This window comes from Gopherus evgoodei, chromosome 1 (genome assembly GCF_007399415.2).
Source record: "Gopherus evgoodei ecotype Sinaloan lineage chromosome 1, rGopEvg1_v1.p, whole genome shotgun sequence".
NCBI classification, from domain to species: domain Eukaryota; kingdom Metazoa; phylum Chordata; order Testudines; family Testudinidae; genus Gopherus; species Gopherus evgoodei.
This window is the reverse complement of record NC_044322.1, coordinates 212,382,586-212,403,581: the sequence shown is the minus strand read 5'-3', so window position 1 is coordinate 212,403,581 and position 20,996 is coordinate 212,382,586. Positions and strand designations below refer to the sequence as shown.

At 44.5% G+C, this 20,996-nt stretch overlaps 1 protein-coding gene across 3 annotated transcripts in view; it reads left to right on the top strand.

Moving 5' to 3' along the window:
• Positions 1-1,390: 1,390 nt before the first annotated feature.
• Positions 1,391-20,996, top strand: part of VTCN1 (V-set domain containing T cell activation inhibitor 1) — a 40,297-nt gene continuing 20,691 nt past the window's right edge. For 2 of the 3 annotated variants that reach the window (XM_030534522.1, XM_030534532.1), the window contains exon 1: positions 1,391-1,492. In XM_030534522.1, the coding sequence (XP_030390382.1) occupies positions 1,461-1,492 (32 nt within the window). In that variant the 5' untranslated portion in view covers positions 1,391-1,460. Of the gene's footprint in view, positions 1,493-2,407; positions 2,460-20,996 lie in introns of those variants that run through there. The other variant, XM_030534543.1, reaches the window with a different exon arrangement.

Sequence of the window (20,996 nt, the reverse complement as noted above, 5' to 3'; positions counted from 1 at the left end):
CCACCTTACAGCGCTCTCTACTAGAGCTCAAGCGTCATCAACCGCCTTCCTGGCGCGCGTACCTATCCAGGAGATATGCCGTGCAACGACCTGGTCATCGGTCCACACCTTCACCTCGCACTACGCGCTGGTCCAACAATCTAGAGATGATGCAGCCTTTGGCGCAGCGGTTCTGCATACCGCCACATCTCACTCCGATCCCTCCGCCTAGGTAAGGCTTGGGAATCACCTAACTGGAATGCATATGAGCAATCACTCGAAGAAGAAAAGACGGTAACTCACCTTTGTAACTGTGGTTCTTCGAGATGTGTTGCTCATATCCATTCCAAACCCACCCTCCTTCCCCACTGTCGGAGTAGCCGGCAAGAAGGAACTGAAGGGTGGCCGGGTTGGCCGGGGTATATATTAGGCGCCATAGCGGCACCACTCCAGGGGGCGCCCAGCCGACCCGCTGAGTGTTGCTAGGGTAAAAGTTTCTCTGACGAACTTGCACGCGGCGCGCACACACCTAACTGGAATGGATATGAGCAACACATCTCAAAGAACAACAATTACAAAGGTGAGTAACGGTCTTTTATTTGCATCATCCTGTCAAATCAGAATTTTTTCTATAGTGCTACTTCTTTAGTGCTAGTCCACCAGCATTACAGTGTGCTTAATTAAGTTAAACTGGTTTTAATAACATGCATGTGGCAAGTTTTCCAATACTGTAAGCTTATGTTTGTGTTGCTAAGAGCAAGACAGGCACCGGGGCACCAGTTTAATAATCCCACCTAGGGCACCATAAATCCTAAGGACGGTCCTGTTACTGGCCTCCACTTCAGCAGCCCCCATTGGCCTGGAGCAGCGATCTGCAGCCAGTGGGAGCCGCAATCGGCCGGACCTGCAGACGGGGCAGGTAAACACACAGGCCTGGCCCGCCAGGGGCTTTCCCAACACAAGCAGCAGCCCCTATTTGAGAAGCCCTGCTCTACTGAGTATAATACAGACCCCAATAGTGATTTTTGCCATTTTATAACTTGGCCATATCTGAATGGATTTGCATGGGACCAGCAAAAGGCCCCTCTCTGACCTAAGGACTATCCCCCTTTCAATTTTCACATCTCTGCTGCAAATGTTGGAGACTGAGAATTCCTCAAAAAATAAGTTGGAAATATTTTTATAATGGGACATATTAGGCAACCTTAACATAGGAGTCAAGGCTACTGTCCTACAATACTGAAAAAGCTGTACCTTGTTGCTGTGATTGTGTCTGATGGGAAGCCTGATCATGTCCTGTTGGCTTCCTCATACCTCAACTTTCCCCACCTGGAGTCACCACTCCTTACCTGAGTTCAGCTATTTAAGCAGAGTAGCTGGAACTTAGACAGATGTGTCTCAAAGGGAAAGAGGCTGCACTGAATACTGCATTGAATTGTTATGCACCCTACGCTTCGCCTGTCTGAATCAATCCCATTACCATGGCTTCCGTGGGTCAGATCATTTTCTGGAGGTACTGTACAGTCTTTATCTGCTTTTCGAGGTAAGGGAGGGAGGGAATTAGTCTGTGTTTATTTCATTATAGGAGGTCTGGGCTTCACCACCACATTCAGCTGTTGTGCCGTCCTCCCTTGGGGATTTTTGTTCAGCTTTGGCAAGAGGAATTCTTTGTCATTTGGCTCAATATCAGGCTCTTGGGCTGCTTTTAGTATTTGTATGTTTTGAGTTGTTATGTGGAAAGTATGAATGCCAAGCCAGTCATTGACATAAGACATAAACTGGTGTAGTCATGCTTCCAGATCCCAATGTGATATAGTTAGTGATCACACAAAAATGAAGACTTATTTCCAGTGAAACGAGCAAGTCTTGCTTACAACATTTCAGAGCTGCATGTTATTAGAAGGGAGGCATGTAAATGGCATTGGAGAGCCTCTATATTTCCTCTGTCAGCATTGGGAAAGTTGTGCAAATCTCCCCCAAATCAGTGTATTAGAGAGAGTAATCCACAATCCATACTGCAGTATATTTTCTGTGTCTCTCAGCACAACTGTTTATTCCTGTGTAAGAACTATGCTGATGAGGAGGTGTAAGAAAAAGAAAAAGGATTTCATCTGTTTGTTCAATAACACTTCTACCTTTTGATCTATTTGGCAAAGTCACAAATCAAAATCAAATATTTACAGAGAATAGATATCCTGGGAGATTCATAACGGGATATAAAGTCTCACACCTAGATCGCCTTCAGGTCAGTAATGGCTGAAAATGATTTATATCAGACAGCAATTTGGTGGCCCCCATGTGAAACGAATTGGAAAACTCAATCAAGTTTCTAATGGACAGATGCCAGTCTCATAAAATCACTGCCACAAATAGCGCTTTGCTGACTGTCTTTGGAGAGAAGCCAATTGTTTAATAGGGCATGGGCATTGAACTCTTTTTCGTCTCCCTAAACATGGCTCTTCTGGGCTGGATTAAGACAGGTAAGCACAGTGGCATGTGGGAAGCCTATGCTAATATTTATTCTGTTGATAGGACTTCAGTTCTCAAGGCTATCAGTCTAGCACTAAATTCCCTTAAACAGGCCCCAGTGGCAGAATGCCCAGTGCATGAAACTCTTGGAACAACCTAGTTCCTGTGAACCTTGCCGCATTTTCCTGAATTCCTTGTGTGAGGAATAGCCTCCTCATGCTACGAGATAAATAATCTCTGTGTATATAAAGCAGCTGACCTGGCCTGCCAAGGTGCTCAGGTCACTGTACATCAATTTCATAATAAACTGTGAAAGCAACAATATAATAAGCTGTAGTGATAGCAGTATAATGTAATATCTCAAATATCAAGTGAATGTCTTATTTTCTGTGCATTTGGAATGCACATAACAAGCTGCTCTGTTCTTAATGGGTGTGTGGTCCTGACTATCTACCTACAACCAGCCTGACTGGTTTTGTCAGAGGGACAAATGAGCCCCCATCCTTTCATTCTTTCAGAATAATCACACTGGCTGTGTTGGCTAATGTCTGCTTCATATAGACAGTAATGTCCAGCTGAAGCAGCAGAAGGAGGCACCGGAAACAGTGCTGATGCTTCCTAGAAGAGAAGGGCTTCTGAGGGTCCCTACCTCTTATCACCAAGCTTGATGTTTCAGATGGTTAGAAATGGCTAGGGAAAGTTAAATCTTTGCATCCAGGTTAGAATTGGAGATGTAGGGGAATTAAAATCCCTGCAGTTTATCACAAGTCAACTGATCCTCTTTAACTATCAAATGTCCCAAAACTTCTTCAACATAGTTAAAATTGCGCAGCGCTGCCTCATGCCCTTCCAGAAGGTGGCGATTGGCTAAACTTAAGCTTCTGAAAGCCAGGAAAGCCTTCAGTCACAACACCTCTGGTCCCATGAGAATGAATAACATGGTTTAGTGGAGATTGTGCTAGAATACTACACAGCATGAGGTCAGAAACTGAAAGCATAGTCCACTTTCCCCATCTGGCTATTAAGAAGTGTAAGGACTGAGCCAGAGATGTCCTATTCTGCCATGGAAGAGCAGATCCAAGAGTGGAGAAAGCAAACTGCAAAAGAACCGTTGAAACCATGTGAGATTCCTGATTGCCCTTGCTCATGTTTGGTTTGGATCCATTTGAAGTCAATAGAAAAGATTACCTCTTATTGTGGACTACTACACATTTTTAAAAATTGAATTGTTGCAAAGCACATCAAGTAGCAGATTGTGAATCACATTTTGTAACTCAGTATGGGACTCCAGCTAAAATTAATAAAGGATCAGAGGCGAAAATTTCAAAAGTAACTAGGGATTTGGGGTGCTTTAATTTTTGGATGTTCTATTTAGGGTGCCCAAAGGGACTGGCTTTTTCAGAGGGTGAGTACTCAATACTTTCTGAAAATCAGACCCTTTTATAGGTGTTTCTAGCTGGCCACCCAACATTTGAGAAACCACAAGTCACTAGATGCTTTTGAATATCTCAGCTGCAATTCACAAGAGGTTCTTTTGACAATCCTCTTTGCTATATCAGTTTGTGCCCTGGTGGATTAAGGATTCGGCTAAAATATCATGTCTCATTTACCCTTGGGAGCAGAAGGTTAAAAAGCTTAGTGCCAACATCTAACAAGCTTCTTGAGCTAAAGTCAATTAACCTTGAGGTAGTTGCAAAAGAGGAAGCTGGAAGTCATATTACAACACTTATGCTAAAAAGATTTACCTCAACTGCAAGTAGTAGAATGATTCCAAACAGGAAGTGGTCCAAATCTTTAGAGGATGATGGCAGGCCTGATTGTTTCTCTGGTGTATCTAGGGCAGGGGCGGGCAAACTTTTTGGCCTGAGGGCCGCATTGGGTTTCAGAAATTGTGTGGAGAGCCAGTTAGGGGAGGGGGTCATGGCCTGGCCCCCACCCCCTATCTGCCCCCCAGAACTCCTGCCCCATCCAACCCCCCCGTTCCCTGACAGCCCCCCTAAGACACCTGCCCCATCCACCCCCCCGCTCCGTGTCCCCTGACTGCCCCAGAACTTTTGCCCCTGACTGCTCCCTGCCACTCCATCCAACCACACCTTCTCCCGACCCCTGACTGGCTCCCAGCCGGCCCAACCAACCCCCCTCTCATTCCTGACTGCCCCCCCGCCCCATCCCATCCAACCATCCCTTCTCCTTGTCCCATGACTGCCCCTGGAACCCCTGCCTTGACTGCCCCCTGCCACCCCATCCAATCCCCCCTCCTTCCTGACTGCCCACCGGGGACCCCTGCCCTATCCAACCACCCCTTCTCCCTGCCCCCGACTGCCCCATGCTGCCCCATCCAACCCCTCCTCTCATTCCTGACTGCCCCCCCAGGAACCCCACCCCATTCAACTCCTCTGTTCCCCGCCCTCTGATCGCCCCAACCCCTATCCACACTTACGCCCCCGTGACCACCACCCTGAACTCCCCTGCCCTCTATCCAACCCCCCCTGCTCCCTTCCCCCTTACTGCACTGCCTGGAGCACCGGTGGCGGGCAGCGCTATAGCCATGCCTCCCGACTGGAGCCAGCTATGCTGTCCCCACCATGCAGCACAGAGCAGCAGGTCAGGCTGGGCTCTGCAGCTGCACTGCCCCAGCAACTTGCAGCCCTGCTGCCCAGAGCATTGTGCCGGCGGTGGAGCGAGCTGAGGCTGTGGGGGAGGGAGGACAGCAGAGGAGGGGCTGGGGGCTAGCCTCCCAGGCCAGGAGCTCAGGGGCTGGGCAGGAGGGTCCCGTGGGCCGGATGTGGCCCGCGGACTGTAGTTTGCCCACTTCTGATTTAGGGGAAATATCCCCTCTCTCACATCTATAGGGCCCCTGGCACTCACTTGTTGGAGCCCTAATACCCAGAAACAACTTATATTCCTTTAACTGCTGCTGTCCGCATGTTCTACTATATCAGAGAGACAGTATTGCTGCATACAGGGCTATACAGCTTCAGGGATGAATGAAGATTAAATGTGGCTCCGATCAAAGTCATGGGGCCTAAAATTTGCTCCTGTATTTTGATAGACAGTCACATCACTTGTGAGCCCCTTCCGTTAAAGAATTTGGGAGCCCATTCAGAAGGAAGTTTGATTCTGATTTAATCTGCTTCAATCTGATTACACCAGACTTCCTCACCAAGGGCTGGCAGGGAGGACTCTGTGGGGCACTAAATACTTGCCACACTAGTAACCCACCTAGGTCTGGTATCAGATGGGGGTGTGATGCTGACAGGCCAGGTGCCAGCTCATGCCAGAGCCTCAGACCGCATAAGGTGGTTCAGATCTCTGAGGTCGTTCTGGCAGAAGGCCATTTTCCAGGATAGTAAAGCAGAGAAGAGCACGTACTTGCCAGAAACGCAGGGATGAGCTGAAGTTCCAGAGACAGCGACACCAAACTGAGAGGGTAGTGGAGTGGCAGGCCCCTTTATACCAGCACTATGAGTGTGCGACTCCAGGGCCAACCCGATGGATACCTCTGAGAGAGAATTTTCTGGCAGCTGTTCTCAGGGTGAGCACACACCTCCTTTGGAATGGCCGTGAGCAACATATCTCAAAGAATGAGAGTTATGGACAGTCAGTAACCGGTTTTTTTTGATGACCTGCCGTGAGGTAGGCACTCACAGTGGTAGCATCTCCAGACATCATGACAGGAGGACATCATTTGGAAAAGTGCGCCATTCTGCCCCCACTGGCATGACCTTGTACACACATGTGCAAGGTCAGACCAGTGGGGATGGGACGGGGTACTCTTGAGAATGGCATCCCCGGTGTGGCATTATGGGCTAGGGCTTCGGTTGGTGGTTAGTATATGCTGGTTCAAGCTGGGACCAAATGACAAAGAAGGGTTTTTAGTATAAATGGCTGAGTTTAAAGTGACACAGGGCCTTCTTTTCTGAGCAAGCAAATAGACAGGACCTTTTGTCCAAAGAAAGGTCAGCATCCCTTGGGCTAGAGCCAATCAGATTCCCCATGTGGAAGATAGGTGACTTCTGCTATGATTAGGCCCGTGGGAGCTTGTATTATTTTTGTTTTCTCTGTAATGCGTTTGCCCTAAGAATAAATGTTTTTTGCTTTGTGAAATCTGGTCGGTAATTGATATTCACTGTTGTAGCCCCTGGGGAAAGAGATAATTCCAGATGCTGAACCCTGGTCAGACCTGCTGGGAAAATCACCGTCAGGTACAGACGGACTGCAAGTCTAAAATCCCAGTCTGGAGGGAGAGAGAAATGGGTCTCTGCCCACGGGAGGTGACAGCTGGGAGTGTGAAATCAAGGGATCTCAGAGAGGAAATACAGGTGCAATTATCCTGAAATTGTGACAGGTTGATTTCTAAGGGCCAGATTCTGTCACTTACACTGAGTAGCACCTTACTCTTAAAGCACTCCCACTGCCTCACTGATTTCAGTGGGACAGTCACAGGGTGGCCGGCCTCTTTAAGGGGAGAGATCCAGCCCCACCTGTGATACATTTTGCTCTCCTCCTCAGGTAGGGAAAATGAAAGCTACGTGACTGGTGGGTCATGTGACTCAATCAGGCCTTTACAATATCTAGCTCAGAGGCTGGGGAGAAAGGTGGAAGTGGTGGTTGACTTTTCCTAGTCCAGGGGAGTTGTAGTCTGGCTCTAGAAGAGGGGAGGTTGCCAATGGGAGATAAGCACTGGGAGTCATTGCTTTGGTAAAGAGTAAGACTTGCTTTAAATAGGGTGTGAGTCCCAGGGGAGATGTGAGTCCACTTTGGTTTATGCTGTATTTGGACTGCCAGCAGGGGAGAGCCAGGAGGGTCAGCACTCTGGTCAGAGTGAGAAGAACTATGAGTTGAGCACAGGAGGGGACAGAATTCCTTTAGTTTATGTTAACTTGGGGCTGTTGTCAAAGGTGGTATTTATTTTGGACTTTGAGTACCCTGAAAGGGGATTGAAGTCTAAGAGTGACCCAGCTGGAGGGCTGAGCCACATGAATCCCTAGGAGAGATGGAAAACTCTGAGGGGCAAATGAGGAGCCATCCTATGCCACAAACGAGTGTGCTGGAGGCAGCAACCTTGCTATAGTGACTGTTCACAGAGGGAGGGAGTACTCAGTGTGAGTAAGGTGGCAGAGGTAGAATGATGGGCAGTGAATGAAGCAAGGGTGCACTCATTGAATACTGAGAATAAAAAATGATTAAGACTTTTTTTTTTTTTTAAATGAATCTAGCCCTCGTCTTACTTGGCTGAGCAGGTGAGTAAGGGGGAGTATGGTCTACTTCACCCCTTGCTTAGCTAAGTAAGATCTATCCTGGGATCTAGTGCAGCCCCTGGCCTCTGGATAATCCCCCTCTTTAGGCAAGCGAAGAGGTGCAAGGAAAGGGAGGAGCCTTGGCTTCACCCACCCTGTACTCAATGGCCTAGCATGAGGGGAGAAGTAAGCTGCACCCTTCCAGGTGTTACAGTGACCTACTCTCTTCTCCTTGGAGCCAGAGGACCACAGAGGAAGACTTGTACCTCAGAGGAGGATGGACCTCTGAGGCACAACAATTCCTGGCGCTACTCCTGTGCAGCTACCACAGCCAGATGCTTGTATGTTTTTTTTTTAAAAATAGCTCTCAGGGTTGTGGACATGCAGAGGAGTAGCACTTTGTACTGGCAGGCAGTGTGTCTCTCCCACACAGAACCTCTGAGAACAGTGACGTGAGTATCTGATGGGTATATGGTAGGAGACCTCCTTGAGGTTCAGGGTCACATTCCAGTCTCCTTGGGAGAGGGAAGGAGTGGTGATTTGAAGGTGAGCATCCTGAACTTGAAGATCTTTATGTATTTGTTTAGTCCCTGAATAGCTAAGATGGGATGAAGGCCACCTACCTTCCTGGCAATTAGCAAAGTACCTTTCCTCAGGCATCTTTGCAGGATCTCCTGTATTGCCTCTTTTGTGAGAAGAGATTCCTGTAGAAACACTTTCTCATGAGAATGATCCTTGAAGCGGGAAAGGGGACATAGGAAGAGACTAATTGTGGAATTGGCTGTTATAACTGTTTTAGACAATGTCTAACATGCCTGGATGAGTGGTAATCACACACAAGGCATCAAAGAAATAGGAGAGGTGACCTCCAAGAGGAAGGAACACAGATAGATGGGTTTCTGGCACATGGTTCTCTACAATCTTGTTGAACCTATAGAGAGCAGGCTGATGAGGCAGGGTCACTGCTAGAATTATGATGGTCTTGCTTGAGTCTGTTTCTTGGCCAGACATTCTGAATGAAACTGGGCCTGGGGCTTCCATTGGAGGGATCTGTCCTCTTTCCATGTACATGGCCTCTGGTAGCAGAAGACTGGGTACATCATATTTTCCCTTTTGTCTGTGGAAGACTAGGTTAGGCTGAGAGAATGAGCCTCAGGTCTGGTGGGCTTCATCTTGTTGAGGGCATCATTGTCTTGGAGTTGAATAGTAGCTCCTCAATCCTTGATTGGGCCTCAGAAATGAGGCCAGACATCTAGAATCATGAATACATTTGGAGAGTCACTCTGGTGGCCACACCCTTAGCACATGTGTCTGATGAATCATAGACCTCTCCTGGGGCATATTTTGCTACAGTTCAGCCTTTGGTGCCCAGATTTTTTTTTGCAGGCTGCTCTGATCCTTTGGAAGCAGGGCCGGCTCTAGGTTTTTTGCCACCCCAAGCAAAAAAAAATGTTGGCTGCCCCCACCCCAGCCCTGGGCTCCCCCCTGCACCACCCTGCTGCCCCAGCCCTGGGCTCTTCCCCCCCCCACCTGCACCCCCTGCCATCCCAGCCCTGGGCTATCCCCCACACACACCCTGTGCTGCCCCAGCTCTAGGCTCCCCCCATCGCCCCCACCAGTTCCCGCCACCCACACACCCCCTGCCGCCCTAGCCCTGGGCTCTCCCCCCGACACACCTGCACCTTCCTTCTGCCCCAGCCCTGGGTCACTGGTAACTTGGTCCCAGGGTGGGTCATTCAGCAGGAATTTTGGATGTGCACAGAATACAGACAGGATTGGTTCCCATATAGTTACAGAACTGCAGTAAAGTGGAACAAGTTTCAGCTTGTGTGACTGGAGGATATCTGAGTGCATATTATAAGACTGTCCTCCATAAATGAGGAAAAGTTGAGGTGCCTTTATTATTCTTTTGTTCCACTCTTTGTTTCTATGGGGAATTTGCCAATGCAGTATCACTGTCTTCCCTTTAAACAAAAAAAACTAAAAAAAAAAGCAATGGCTGTTGAAAATAGCAATTCCAGTCCTAAAAACCACCGGGAAGCATTTCTTGCTCTATTTTATCCTACTTTTTCTACAGCAAATTACAGTGGATCAGACTATTTGATTTGGGAGAAATGAAGTAACAGCTGCCCAAACTGAGCTTGAGCACTCCTGAATTTTGAGGTGTTCAAATCTGGAAGGCAGGTGCTAGATTCCCTTTCTGAATATTAGCTAAATTTGGAAAGGAAAAGTCAATTTCTGCTTCCATGACTGAGAAGTGGAAATCCTCCTATGTGCCTGGTACTGTATCTAAAGCTGCCCAGGTCCAGAGCATCTCCTCCTCTACTTTTCATTTTAAATTCTAGTGGGATCCACATACCTCCCTTGCTGGCTCCAGATAGAGCGGGGCACTGTCCACTTAGTCCATCCAATTCCTTCTTTGGAGGCCTCAAAGTGAGGTCACACCAGTAACCCTAATCCAGGCTGGGGATGTCTTCTGAAGGGGATATCTGGGGCAAAGCCTTCTACTCCTTGGGCACACTTGTTCCCCATTCACAGTACCACCCGGCTCTAGCAGTGAGCTCTCCATTCACAATAAGCTGCAGCATGAGATTTCAGCTACCATACTCCCTCCCTTTCCCTTTTCTGTTGATAGCTACCAAGGAATGCTGGGAAATGTAGTTCTTTCTCTGCTTCAGAGCTTGATCTATAGGTAGGAAGCTAACCAAGGAACTACAGCACCCAGGGCCCCCTGTTGATTCTCAGCTCCCAGGCTGGATCCCTGCCAGCTGCCTCCCCTGCAAATGGACTGCCCAAGCAGCTGCTTGCTTTGCTGGTGCCTAGAGCCGCCCCTGTTTGGAAGAGGGTCAAAAATCAAAGTGAGATATACCACAAGGTATAATGGAATCTTTCCATTATCACCTGGTAATTCACAGCTGACATGCCTGAGGAGCTCAAAGGTTAGACCTTCCTGACCAAAGCAGGTAATATTCAGTCTTCTCTATCAGTAGGAGAAGGATGCAAACATGTTGATCCCAGGAGTGCTGAGATGAATAGGGTCTTGGTGACCAGGTTGCAGGGTGGATTGATTTAAATCAGAGACTTAAATCAGTGATTTTAACATGATTTAAATCGCCTAGTGGAAAGTCTCAATTTACATAATTGATTTAATCAACTTTTCTATTTGTACTTCAGTTATTTTCTAAAGAAAGGTACATTCTCACTGGTTGATAGTATTATTAAAACATGTTGATTTACAACTAAATAGAGACTTTACACTGGATTGGGTACATCTTTTTGCTACCTAGGAGGGTACAATATAACTGTATACATTTATTTAAGCATTATACAGCTTAATATTTTCAGGTTCTTATTAATTGTACACTTTTAGTATGTTAAAATGGTGAATGATATGTTGCTCATTTACTGGATCATTAGCTTTTTGTTCATGATTTGTGTCAAGCTGAATTAGGATTGTCACTGGAATTTAATTAAACACACAAAATGGCATATCCAATTTATTTTTAATAAACAGAACAACCTTAAATGTTTTGGAAACATAAACTGAGCTTATCAAAGCATGTTTCACATTTACAACTATATGAGTTACTAAAGGAACATGAGAGAGATTAACTGCAGTCCACTGAATTTAATTGATTATTTCAGGTCAACCTGGGAAAATTTTCAAATGCTCCAAAATAAAAGTGACTGGAGCTTACGTTCCTACTCGCCTAAGTCTCTTGAATATGAAACAACAGTCTCCTAAGTTACTTAGGCTGTCCTTTACTCTTTTAAAACTAGTGGATCTCCCCTTGCCCCTCATTTTATTCAGACTGGAAGAGAAAGACAAGTGTTCCTGCTTTATCAACTGCAATCAATATCTCAACTTTGAATCAACGAAGCCAAAAGAAGAAAATATTTTTTTCTGGGCCTTTGGAAGATGCTACTTCTGTCGAAAGCTGAGTTAGCATTTCAACAAGCTCTGGTTCCAGGTGCTTAGCTACTGACTTCTACCAGTTCAGTCACAGCGTTGTGACTTTTTGAAATATCATCAGCAAGCATGTACTGCTTGAATGGTTCACCTCCAGCCCTGAAACTTATGGCTGGCATGATTGATGGGTGATTATTAAATGTCCATGTCACAGCAGCATCTTCTTCTTCAGCAGTTAGGCATGTACCCTGGTACTTTGGGTTAAGAATATAGGAAAGGAAATGAGGTGGAGTAAGTGCTTGATCCAGCCACTTCTTTACTGCCTGCAATTTAACTTTGTTGTTGGATATTTCTTTCTTCAGTGGCTCTAGAAGTTCTCTTCAAAGTTCCCCAGCATCAGCACTGCAGCAGCAATCTTCCTGCAGTTTGTCCAAGGTTATGGAAATAGTCTCAATATACTGAAACCGATCTCCTACATTTCTCAGTATCCAATGTTGACTGCTTTAGCTATGATAGTTCCATCTATTTTGTTACAATTTTCTTCACAAATTGTCATCAGAATAGGCCAGTTCTTAATAAATAGCTCAAAACAGTGAGTTACTGAATTTCATCGTACATCTTTCAGGAGAATTAGTTGGGATCTTTCTGCTCTCTTCGGTGAAGCTGAAGCAACGTGATTGTTGTAGAAGTATTTTTCAATTTCAGCATTTTCCTCTTTTTCTGGAGTTGTACTTAAGCCTTTGGCTAAATGATGCATCAAATGAGCACTGTACTCGTATGTTCTAAATCTCAGATTCTCTTCATTATCTTTGTCAGATTTCTAACCTTTGCTCACTTGCAGCATTATCTGTGATAAAGCTACGCACTTGACACTTGAATTTTTGTTCAGTCTGTTACAGCTTTTACTGCTACTTCTCTATTCTGCTATATGGGCATTTCCTAATACATCAGTTGTCACACAAGCACATATTACTAATTCATTGTGTACATTGCTCCACCCATCAAGACTCAGATTAATGAATTTCCCTGTTTTTTGCACACTGTTCAATTTCCTTCTCATACACTGTATTCAGTAACTTTCCAGCAATATCTGCATTGTGGGATGGGGGACAGCCTGATCATAATGACTGAACCATGTCAATTAAATGTTTGTTCTGAACAAGACAAAAGAGAGGATGCGTTGCATAAATGAACCAATCAATCTTTGCATCTATGGAGTTTTTCTGGTCCTGATTACAAACTCATCCATGGTTTTACTGGATAATCAAGAAAGTAAATAACCTGTATAAAAAAGACTATCTGATATATGTTTAGTTGCAGCACTGGCGGTGGTACCAGAAGATGACTCTGAAATTGTGGACATGTAGATGATGTCAAAGCTGGATCCTGAAACAAAATGGTAAAAAAAAAAAGTCACACATTTAAAAGAAACATTTCAGAAGTCAAGCAGTGACAGTAAAACTGTAGCTGATAAATACTCCCACAACAAACATCTCAATTATATTTTGAATACAAACATTCTGAAATTCATAAGTAATCAATCCACTCAAAGCACAAATTTTTGAGAACAATGTAAGTCATCACTTACGCTCATGTAAGACATGGCTAGCAGGCCACAAGAATGATGCAAAAATAAGTTTACTAACCTGTTGGTCCAGATATTTCAGACATGTCCACATCATCATCATCATTGTCACACTCATTGCCTTCTGAAGAGCATTTTTCATAATGTTGTTTCGTTCTAATAAGCCAAGCTTGCATCTCTCAGTTGCACTGTTTACATTTGCCACATATTCCTTTTATTACCCAGAGCTACAGGAGTTTTCTGAAAATATTCCCAAATAACATCTTTCTTTTTTACGATTTGCAGCCAGGGCAGGTTTTTCTTCCTCCAGTCCCCATGTGTTGAAATCAACACTAGGGGCTGCACTCTGAAGAATGTTGTCTCTTCTTCTCAGTGTCCTGCTTTGACATCAGTGTTGCTTCTTTCTTGTTGCATGCTCTGCTCTTTCTCATTTGTTACCTAACTTCCCTGCCCCACCGTCACCCCCAGAAAAACAAAACAACTAACAACAATCCAAGATTTCTACTCCTGTAAACATGCTTTTTGCACTGCAGTATTTGAATTGTTTAGCGACAGAGAGGGAGGCAGTTGAGAAATTACTGGGTTTCTGTTTCTTTATATCTCCTTCTGTGTACACACACAAGGAGACAAAGCAAAGCCATTTACATGAAATAACCAGAACTATCCAGAGGCAAGGGCTGATAGTTACTGGGCAAATCAGTGTATTTCCATGAGCTTGAAAGTAAATTTCCATGGTGGGTGGAGTCCTAAATATTCATAATTTGAGAACTGCGCCAATCAGAACTCAAGTAGAGAGAGGCTCTCACATAGGAATGTGAGAACACTCAGGTCAGCTCAGTGGATGGGCCTGATGATACATGATGGCGTCACCTGGAGTCAGAGGCCAGGGACCCAATGCCTGTAATGACTTTGACAGTCTCTTGAACTCAGTAGCACAACCCCTGGTTTCCCCACAGAAGCAAGCTGTTAATACAGCACACAACCTATTGTGCCATATTTATAACGCTGGACCTCAAAAGTTGGATGTTTTTCCCCTGGTTCTTTCTCTATATAGAAAAGCAGCCTTTAACTCCAAGTGTTTAATAGAGGCTCATGAATTCAGCACTTTTTATTTTATTTAAATGCTTTACGAGATTATAATAAACATGGGCCTTAACATATTTTTTATAAAATTCAGATTTCATTTAAAGCAGATTTATTTTTAATAAGAAAAACATATTATAATTTGAATAACAATAAATCTGTTTTATTTTATTTTTTTTAAAGTAATTGAATTTTTACCCACCCTGATCTCCTATCTCCTATTTTGGGCACAGCTGGAGAGGTAGCAGGCATTAGCCAGGAGTCATTTACTGGGCCCTGACTGATGGGGAGGGTAGTTGAAGAGAGACCCAGTGGCCTTGCCAGCTGAGGTGGCGGTTTCCAGGTGTAGCATGTGTGCCACCCTGGCCAGGAGCTCCTGGAATTGTTTGTATTCATCACGTGGTAACACCACAGAGGAGTCTGCCACAGAGTGTCTGGCGCCTTAAGGGAGATGAGGGGGAGGGTAGTGCAGCTGTGACAATCTTAACTTACCTCCCCAGGAAGGAAAACGAATGTGATTATGTGACTAACTCAGGCTAGGCCTAGAAATATAAGGGAGAGGACTGAGGGAGAGTAGTGAGTTCTTCAAAGAGGAACTGCTGAAGCCAGCTGCTGGAGGAACTGATGGGGGAGGGGGAGAGGGAAGAGGTTGGCTGGTTAGTAGCCCCTGGAAGGAGGGCTGTGTAACCCATAAACTTAAGTGGGAAGTTACAGGCCACAGAGGCCAGGACTTAAAGTTATGGTCCCAGGAAAGAGAACCATGAGACCCTAGACTATTGGCTGGGGAGGCTAGAATTTAAAGCCAAAGTCCTGAGAAAGAGAGAATTATGAGACCCTAACCCTGAGGAGTGACCAGAAAGGAACTTTGATGGGAGCTGAATGATGCTGAATAAATTAGACCACAGGAGATGGGGAATATTCTTTCCAGGATTTGGCTGTGACTGGATTATGGCTATGAGGGGGCACCCAGGGATGGCACCTAGTTACAGAGCCAATGTTGTTGCCTGGAGAGTTACATCTCCCTCGGGAGATCCCTCCAGACCTGTCCTCATGCTCAATCTGATGATCTCAAAGTCATCTCACTGTGGGGTAGGAGGAGGTGGTGGAGCCTGCTCCTCATGTACTGGTAGTTGAGGCTGGACTACCTGGAGAGATGCAGGAGATGAGTGGACAACTTCCAAAGCCATAGGGCGAGGTGTTTATGTTACAGGTGGAAAGATAGTCCCTCTGTCCATGGCCTTTATATAGGGCTGCAAAAGTACTTAGAGGAGCTCTTGCACAAAAGCTTCTCATTTGTGGAGACAGAGGTGCAACTACCCTGAGGAACAGTAGCAGGCAGCATTTTCCCTGTGCCAAGGACCCTCAAAGCCCACTTCACATGTAAGTGAGGGTGACACCTGCCAGCCCCAGAACAAAGATACCCATTCCAGAGGTCATGGTGATGGTTCTGGGCTAGAGGAGGCTTCCATCTCAAAGGGCAGATTGACACAGAGTGTCAATGTGGAGGGAATCAGTGGGATGCAAAATGGGGGAAGTGTGTGCTGCAGGTTGTACTGGGGACCCTTGCATGCTGGAGAGGTCAGTTGTGGTGCATCATCCCTAGAACAGTGCTGGCACTGCTTTTTCTTTTGAGTGGCAGGAGCAGCTGGGTGAGGATAGTGATAGTGCCAAGTTACCAGTGTTGGGCTTCACTATTGGAGGAGACATTGATCCTTCCTGGGGGAGCAGGAAGGTTGACACCACAGGAGTGGTCTGGAAGCTGTTTGGGGCTGATGGGATGAGGTCCCAAACATGAGTGCCAAATCTGCGTACTGGAAGAGTCTTGGCAGGGATCACTGGTGAATGTGGTCCCTGGGTCTTCCTGATCTTCTATGTCCCCACTGGGCACTTCATGGACCTAGATGACCCCATGCTCAGACTCCATATAGAGTCTGGTGCAGATGTTGGAGCAGGAGCCAATAACTGGCCCACTGGGTGGCTGTTGACTTTGGTACCCTAGATTCCCCTTAAGGGCCCTGTGTGGAACCATGGCCCCTGAAGTTTCAGCCTCTGTCTTCAAGACATCTCCAGTGAGGTGGCCCCAGAGCCAGAGCACTATGTCCTGATGGGCTCAGCTGTGCAGTGGGCTGGAGAGTGGGACACCCCTGGAGAGAAGAGGCCTATCACTTTATGAGGTATTAGGCTCTGGAAAGATCAAGGAACATGATTCATATTGTGAGTATCCTTTCTGGCACTCTGGACTGGGCATGACCTCAGCACCAAGCCAAACCCTGTTGGGGAGAGCAAAAGTTCTCTAAATTCTATCTAAACTCACAATCTAACTTAATTTTCTTGACTTATATTGAACTATCACTTAGATTGAACGATTTTTGGGGAAGGGACTGTTTTATTCTGTGTTTGCAAAGCACTTAGCACAGTGGGGTTTTGGTCCATGAGTAGGGCTCCTAGGCTTTACCAGAATAGTAATAACAATTTTTAAAAACTAACTGTAGAAAGGGGCATTGAGTGATGGTCTGTGGACACTGGCAGGGGTTCAGCTTATGATCTCTAACAGCATATTAACTATAAACATTTCAATTGTCCAACTCTATCAGTGTCTAAAAAACAAATTTGAGGGGAATTTTTGCTAAAATAAATTAAAAAAACAGTGATTTCCCAAACAAGACCTCAATGTATTACTTAGGTTATTAAGAGCCACTGCTAATTCTTATGTTTTGAGAAAAAAATTTAGATATACATGCATAGGCACCGACTCCATGGGTGCTCCAGGGCTGGAGCACCCATGGGGAAAAATTAGTGGGTGCTCTGCACCCACCAGCAGCCAAGCTCCTCCCTCCTAGCCTCCTTCTCCCCCCACAGCATGCTGCTCCTCCCCCTCCCTCCCTCGCCGCATAATAGCTGTTTGGCGGTGCTTAAGACTTTCCAGGAGGGAGGGGGAGGAGGAGGAGGAGGAGAAGAGGCAGGGCATGGGTGGGGACTTGGGGGAAGAGGGTGGGGCTGAGGTGGAAAAAGGCGGGGTGAGGCGGGGACTTTGGGGAAGGAGTGAAATAGGGGTGCGTCGAGGGCGGTGCAGGGGCAGGGCCAGGGGCGAGCACTCACTGGGCAGAGGGGAAGTCAGCGCCTATGTTTATATGTTAGAACATTTGAACTTGTGCTCAATAAGTAAAATATGGTTCTTATGTTACCACATTAGCAAATGTTAAAAGTTCAGTTATTTGGGGAAAAAATAAAAAACCTACAATTTCTGCAGTCCTCATTGACTAGGGTAATATGATAACTGACACTAAGTACAAAACTCAGCACATTGTGTTCAGTGATAATTTGTAATCCATGTTGGATAAATATTTAATGTCCTCAGTTACAAAACATAATTTTCAATTATCTCATTAGTAGAGCTGAGCAAATAATGGATTTTTTGGTTTGCTGGCAAGTCTTAAAAATATATATGTATTGTTTTGGGTTGAATTGAAAATGAAATTTTCAGTAAATTGAAATGTTCAGAATTGGTTTCAGGTCAAATGAAATGTTTCATTCTGATTTTGAGTATTTTAAACCCCTTCTTTATTTTTAAAAATTAAATTAAAGAAATTTCCAAATGAAAAGTCATTTTGAATTGAAAAATGGAAACGTTTCATTTAGAAAATATGGTAATAAAATGCTTCATATGTTTTGGAATTTGTTTATTTTTTTCAGACCAAAACAATTCAGAGAAATGTACATGAATTCTTGAAATATTTTGGGGTTGCCAAATCTTCATCTTTCATTAAAAAAAAAAAGGTTGAAAAAACAACCCCAGCTCTATTATTAGCTGAAAGTTTCTTCTGCTAGGAAATTCATCTTGAAAATCTATCATATTAAAGACAATGTCAGCAGTGAACTTGCAAAACTATATTCTTACTTATATGTAGATGTGACTAAGTTTCAAAGTAAAAAAACCCAGTATCTGGATTCTACCATTCCAGCATAGACACGCACTATAAACATTTTGCAGCTCCAGAGGACAATCTATCCACTCAGGCCACTTCATGGCATGACTGAGGGAGGAATCAGCATTATCAATAAAATCAATTTGCAAACACCTAGAAGATAATGAGGTATAAGTAACACTCAGCATGAATTTGTCAAGAATAAATCATGTCAAACCAACCTAATAACTTTCTTTGATAGGGTAACAAGCCTTGTGGATAGTGGGGAAGCGGTAGAAGGCTTTTGATACTATCTTGCATGACCTTCTCACAAACAAACAAGGCAAATACAACCTTGATGGAGCTACTGTAAGGTGGGTGCTTAACTGGTTGGAAAACCATTCCCAGAGAGTAGTTATCAGTGGTTCATATTAATGCTGGAAGGGCATATTGAGTGGGATCCTGCAGGGATAAGTTCTGGATCTGGTTCTCGTCAATATCTTCATCAATAATTTAGATAACAGCATAGCGAAAACACTTACCAAGTTTACAGACAATACCAAGCTGGGACGGGTTGCAAGTGCTTTGGAGGATAGGCTTAAAATTCAAAATGATCTGGACAAACTGGAGAAATGGTCTGAAGTAACTAGGATGAAATTCAATAAGGACGAATGCAAAATACTCCACTTAGGAAGGAACAATTAGCTGCACACATGCAAAATGGGAAATGACTGCGTAGGAAGGAGTACCGCGTAGGAAGGGTCATAGTGGATCATACACTAAATATGAGTCAGCAGTGTAACACTTGCTAAAAAAGTGAACTTCATTCTGGGATATATTAGCACAAGTGTCGTAAGCAAGACACGAGAAGTAATTCTTCTGCTCTACTCTGCACTGATTAGGCCTCAACTGGAGTATTGTGTCCAGTTCTGGGCACTACATTTCAGGAAAGATGTGGACAAATAGGAGAAAATCCAGAGAAGAGCAACAAAAATGATTAAAGATCTAGAAAACATAACCTTTGAGGGAAGATTGAAAAAATTGGGTTTGTTTAGTCTGGAGAAGAGAAGATTGAGAGCTGTCATGATAACAGTTTTCAAATTTGTAAAAGGTTATTACAAGGAGGAGGGACGTAAATTGTTCTTGTTAGCCTCTGAGGATAGGACAAGAAGCAATGGGCTTAAATTGCAGCAAGGGAGGTTTAGGTTGGACATTAGGAAAAACTTCTTAACTGTCAGGGTCATTAAGCACTGGAATAAATTGCCTAGGGAGGTTGTGGAATCTCTGTCATTGGAGATTTTTAAGAGCAGATTGGACAAACACCTTTCAGGGATGGTCTAGAATACTTGGTTCTGCCATGGGTGCAGGAAACTGGACAAGATGACCTCTTGAGGTCCTTTCCAGTACTATGATTATATATGGAAATAATGACACCATCTAGTTAATTTAAGATTTTTGCTTGCATACAATTCTTAAAGCCCTGTTGACAACAATGGCAAAGGAAAAATTGGTGGCTGGCACTTTTATGGTCACTGTGCCAGTAGAATGGACTTTCATAATTTAAGGTGTCCACAACCATAATCTGTGAATTTCTAAAAGCCCTTATTAAACTATTTGACCCCAAAATAAAACATTTGATAATATAGGGTCTTCGTTTTGCCACCCTCAATCACTTGTGTAAATATTTATGGGATTAGGCCCAGAATATTGAAAGAATTCTAAAAAAAAAATAAAATTGAAGGCTGCCATTACTACAGAGGTCGAGTTAGGTTTTGATCTGTTGCACCTGTAGCCATTGCTGAAAATTTCTGTGTTGTTAATAAATGGTGACTATTTCCCAAGTGACGACTTCCATAGTTTTTCTTACATTTTTAAGGCCAGAAGGAACATGATCATCTAGTCAGACCTCCTGCACAACACAGACTATAGAATTTCACCCAGTGATTTCTGCATAGAGCTCACTAACTTGTGGTTGAACTAAAGTATCTCTGTTAGAAAGATATCCAGTGTTACTTTAAGATTTCCTATTTTGTAATGTGTGAGTCTTTTTAATGATAGTACTTGTTTGGAATTGCCATCTGCAACCTTACAAATGTACCTCAACAGAACTTTTCATTTATGGTATCTGCTCCATTATTCCGGTCAGGCCACTGCTTCTAGTCTGATATCCTGACTACTAGATTGAACCACTGAACCCTCCTGCTGTCATACTGGATGAAGCCATTAGACTAGCATCTCAAGTCCTGCCACTGGGCTGGGTTAGAGCATTGGTCCATCTAAACTGATTATCTATAGCTGCCAGTCCAGATCAAACCACTGGTCCATCTAGTCCTTCCTTTTTGTTTCTAGCCATGGCCAGGGTCTGGACTTCAGAGGAAGGTGGAAATCTGTATAATACTCCTGGCTCATTATTCTGTGCAAAGCATATAGGAATAGGATGAGAGTTAAGGAAATTCTTCCCTGACCGCTACAACAATCATCTTAAAATATGATACAGGAAATTTGATTGCATAATATCTGTTCCTGTTTTAAATGCTGCCTGTACATCTTTGGGGGGAAGGGATAGCTCAGTGGTTTGTGCATTGGCCTGCTAAACCCAGAGTTGTGAAGTCAATCCTTGAGAGAGCCACTTAGGGATCTGGGGCAAAAATCAGTACTTGGTCCAGCTAGTGAAGGCAGGGGGCTGGACTCAATGACCTTTCAAGGTCCCTTCTAGTTCTAGGAGATACATATATCTCCAATTATTTTTTTTTTTACTCTGTTTCAACTCTTTCTATATTTTCTATATTCCAGTGGGGTATCTCAATAGGTTTTATTCATCTGCC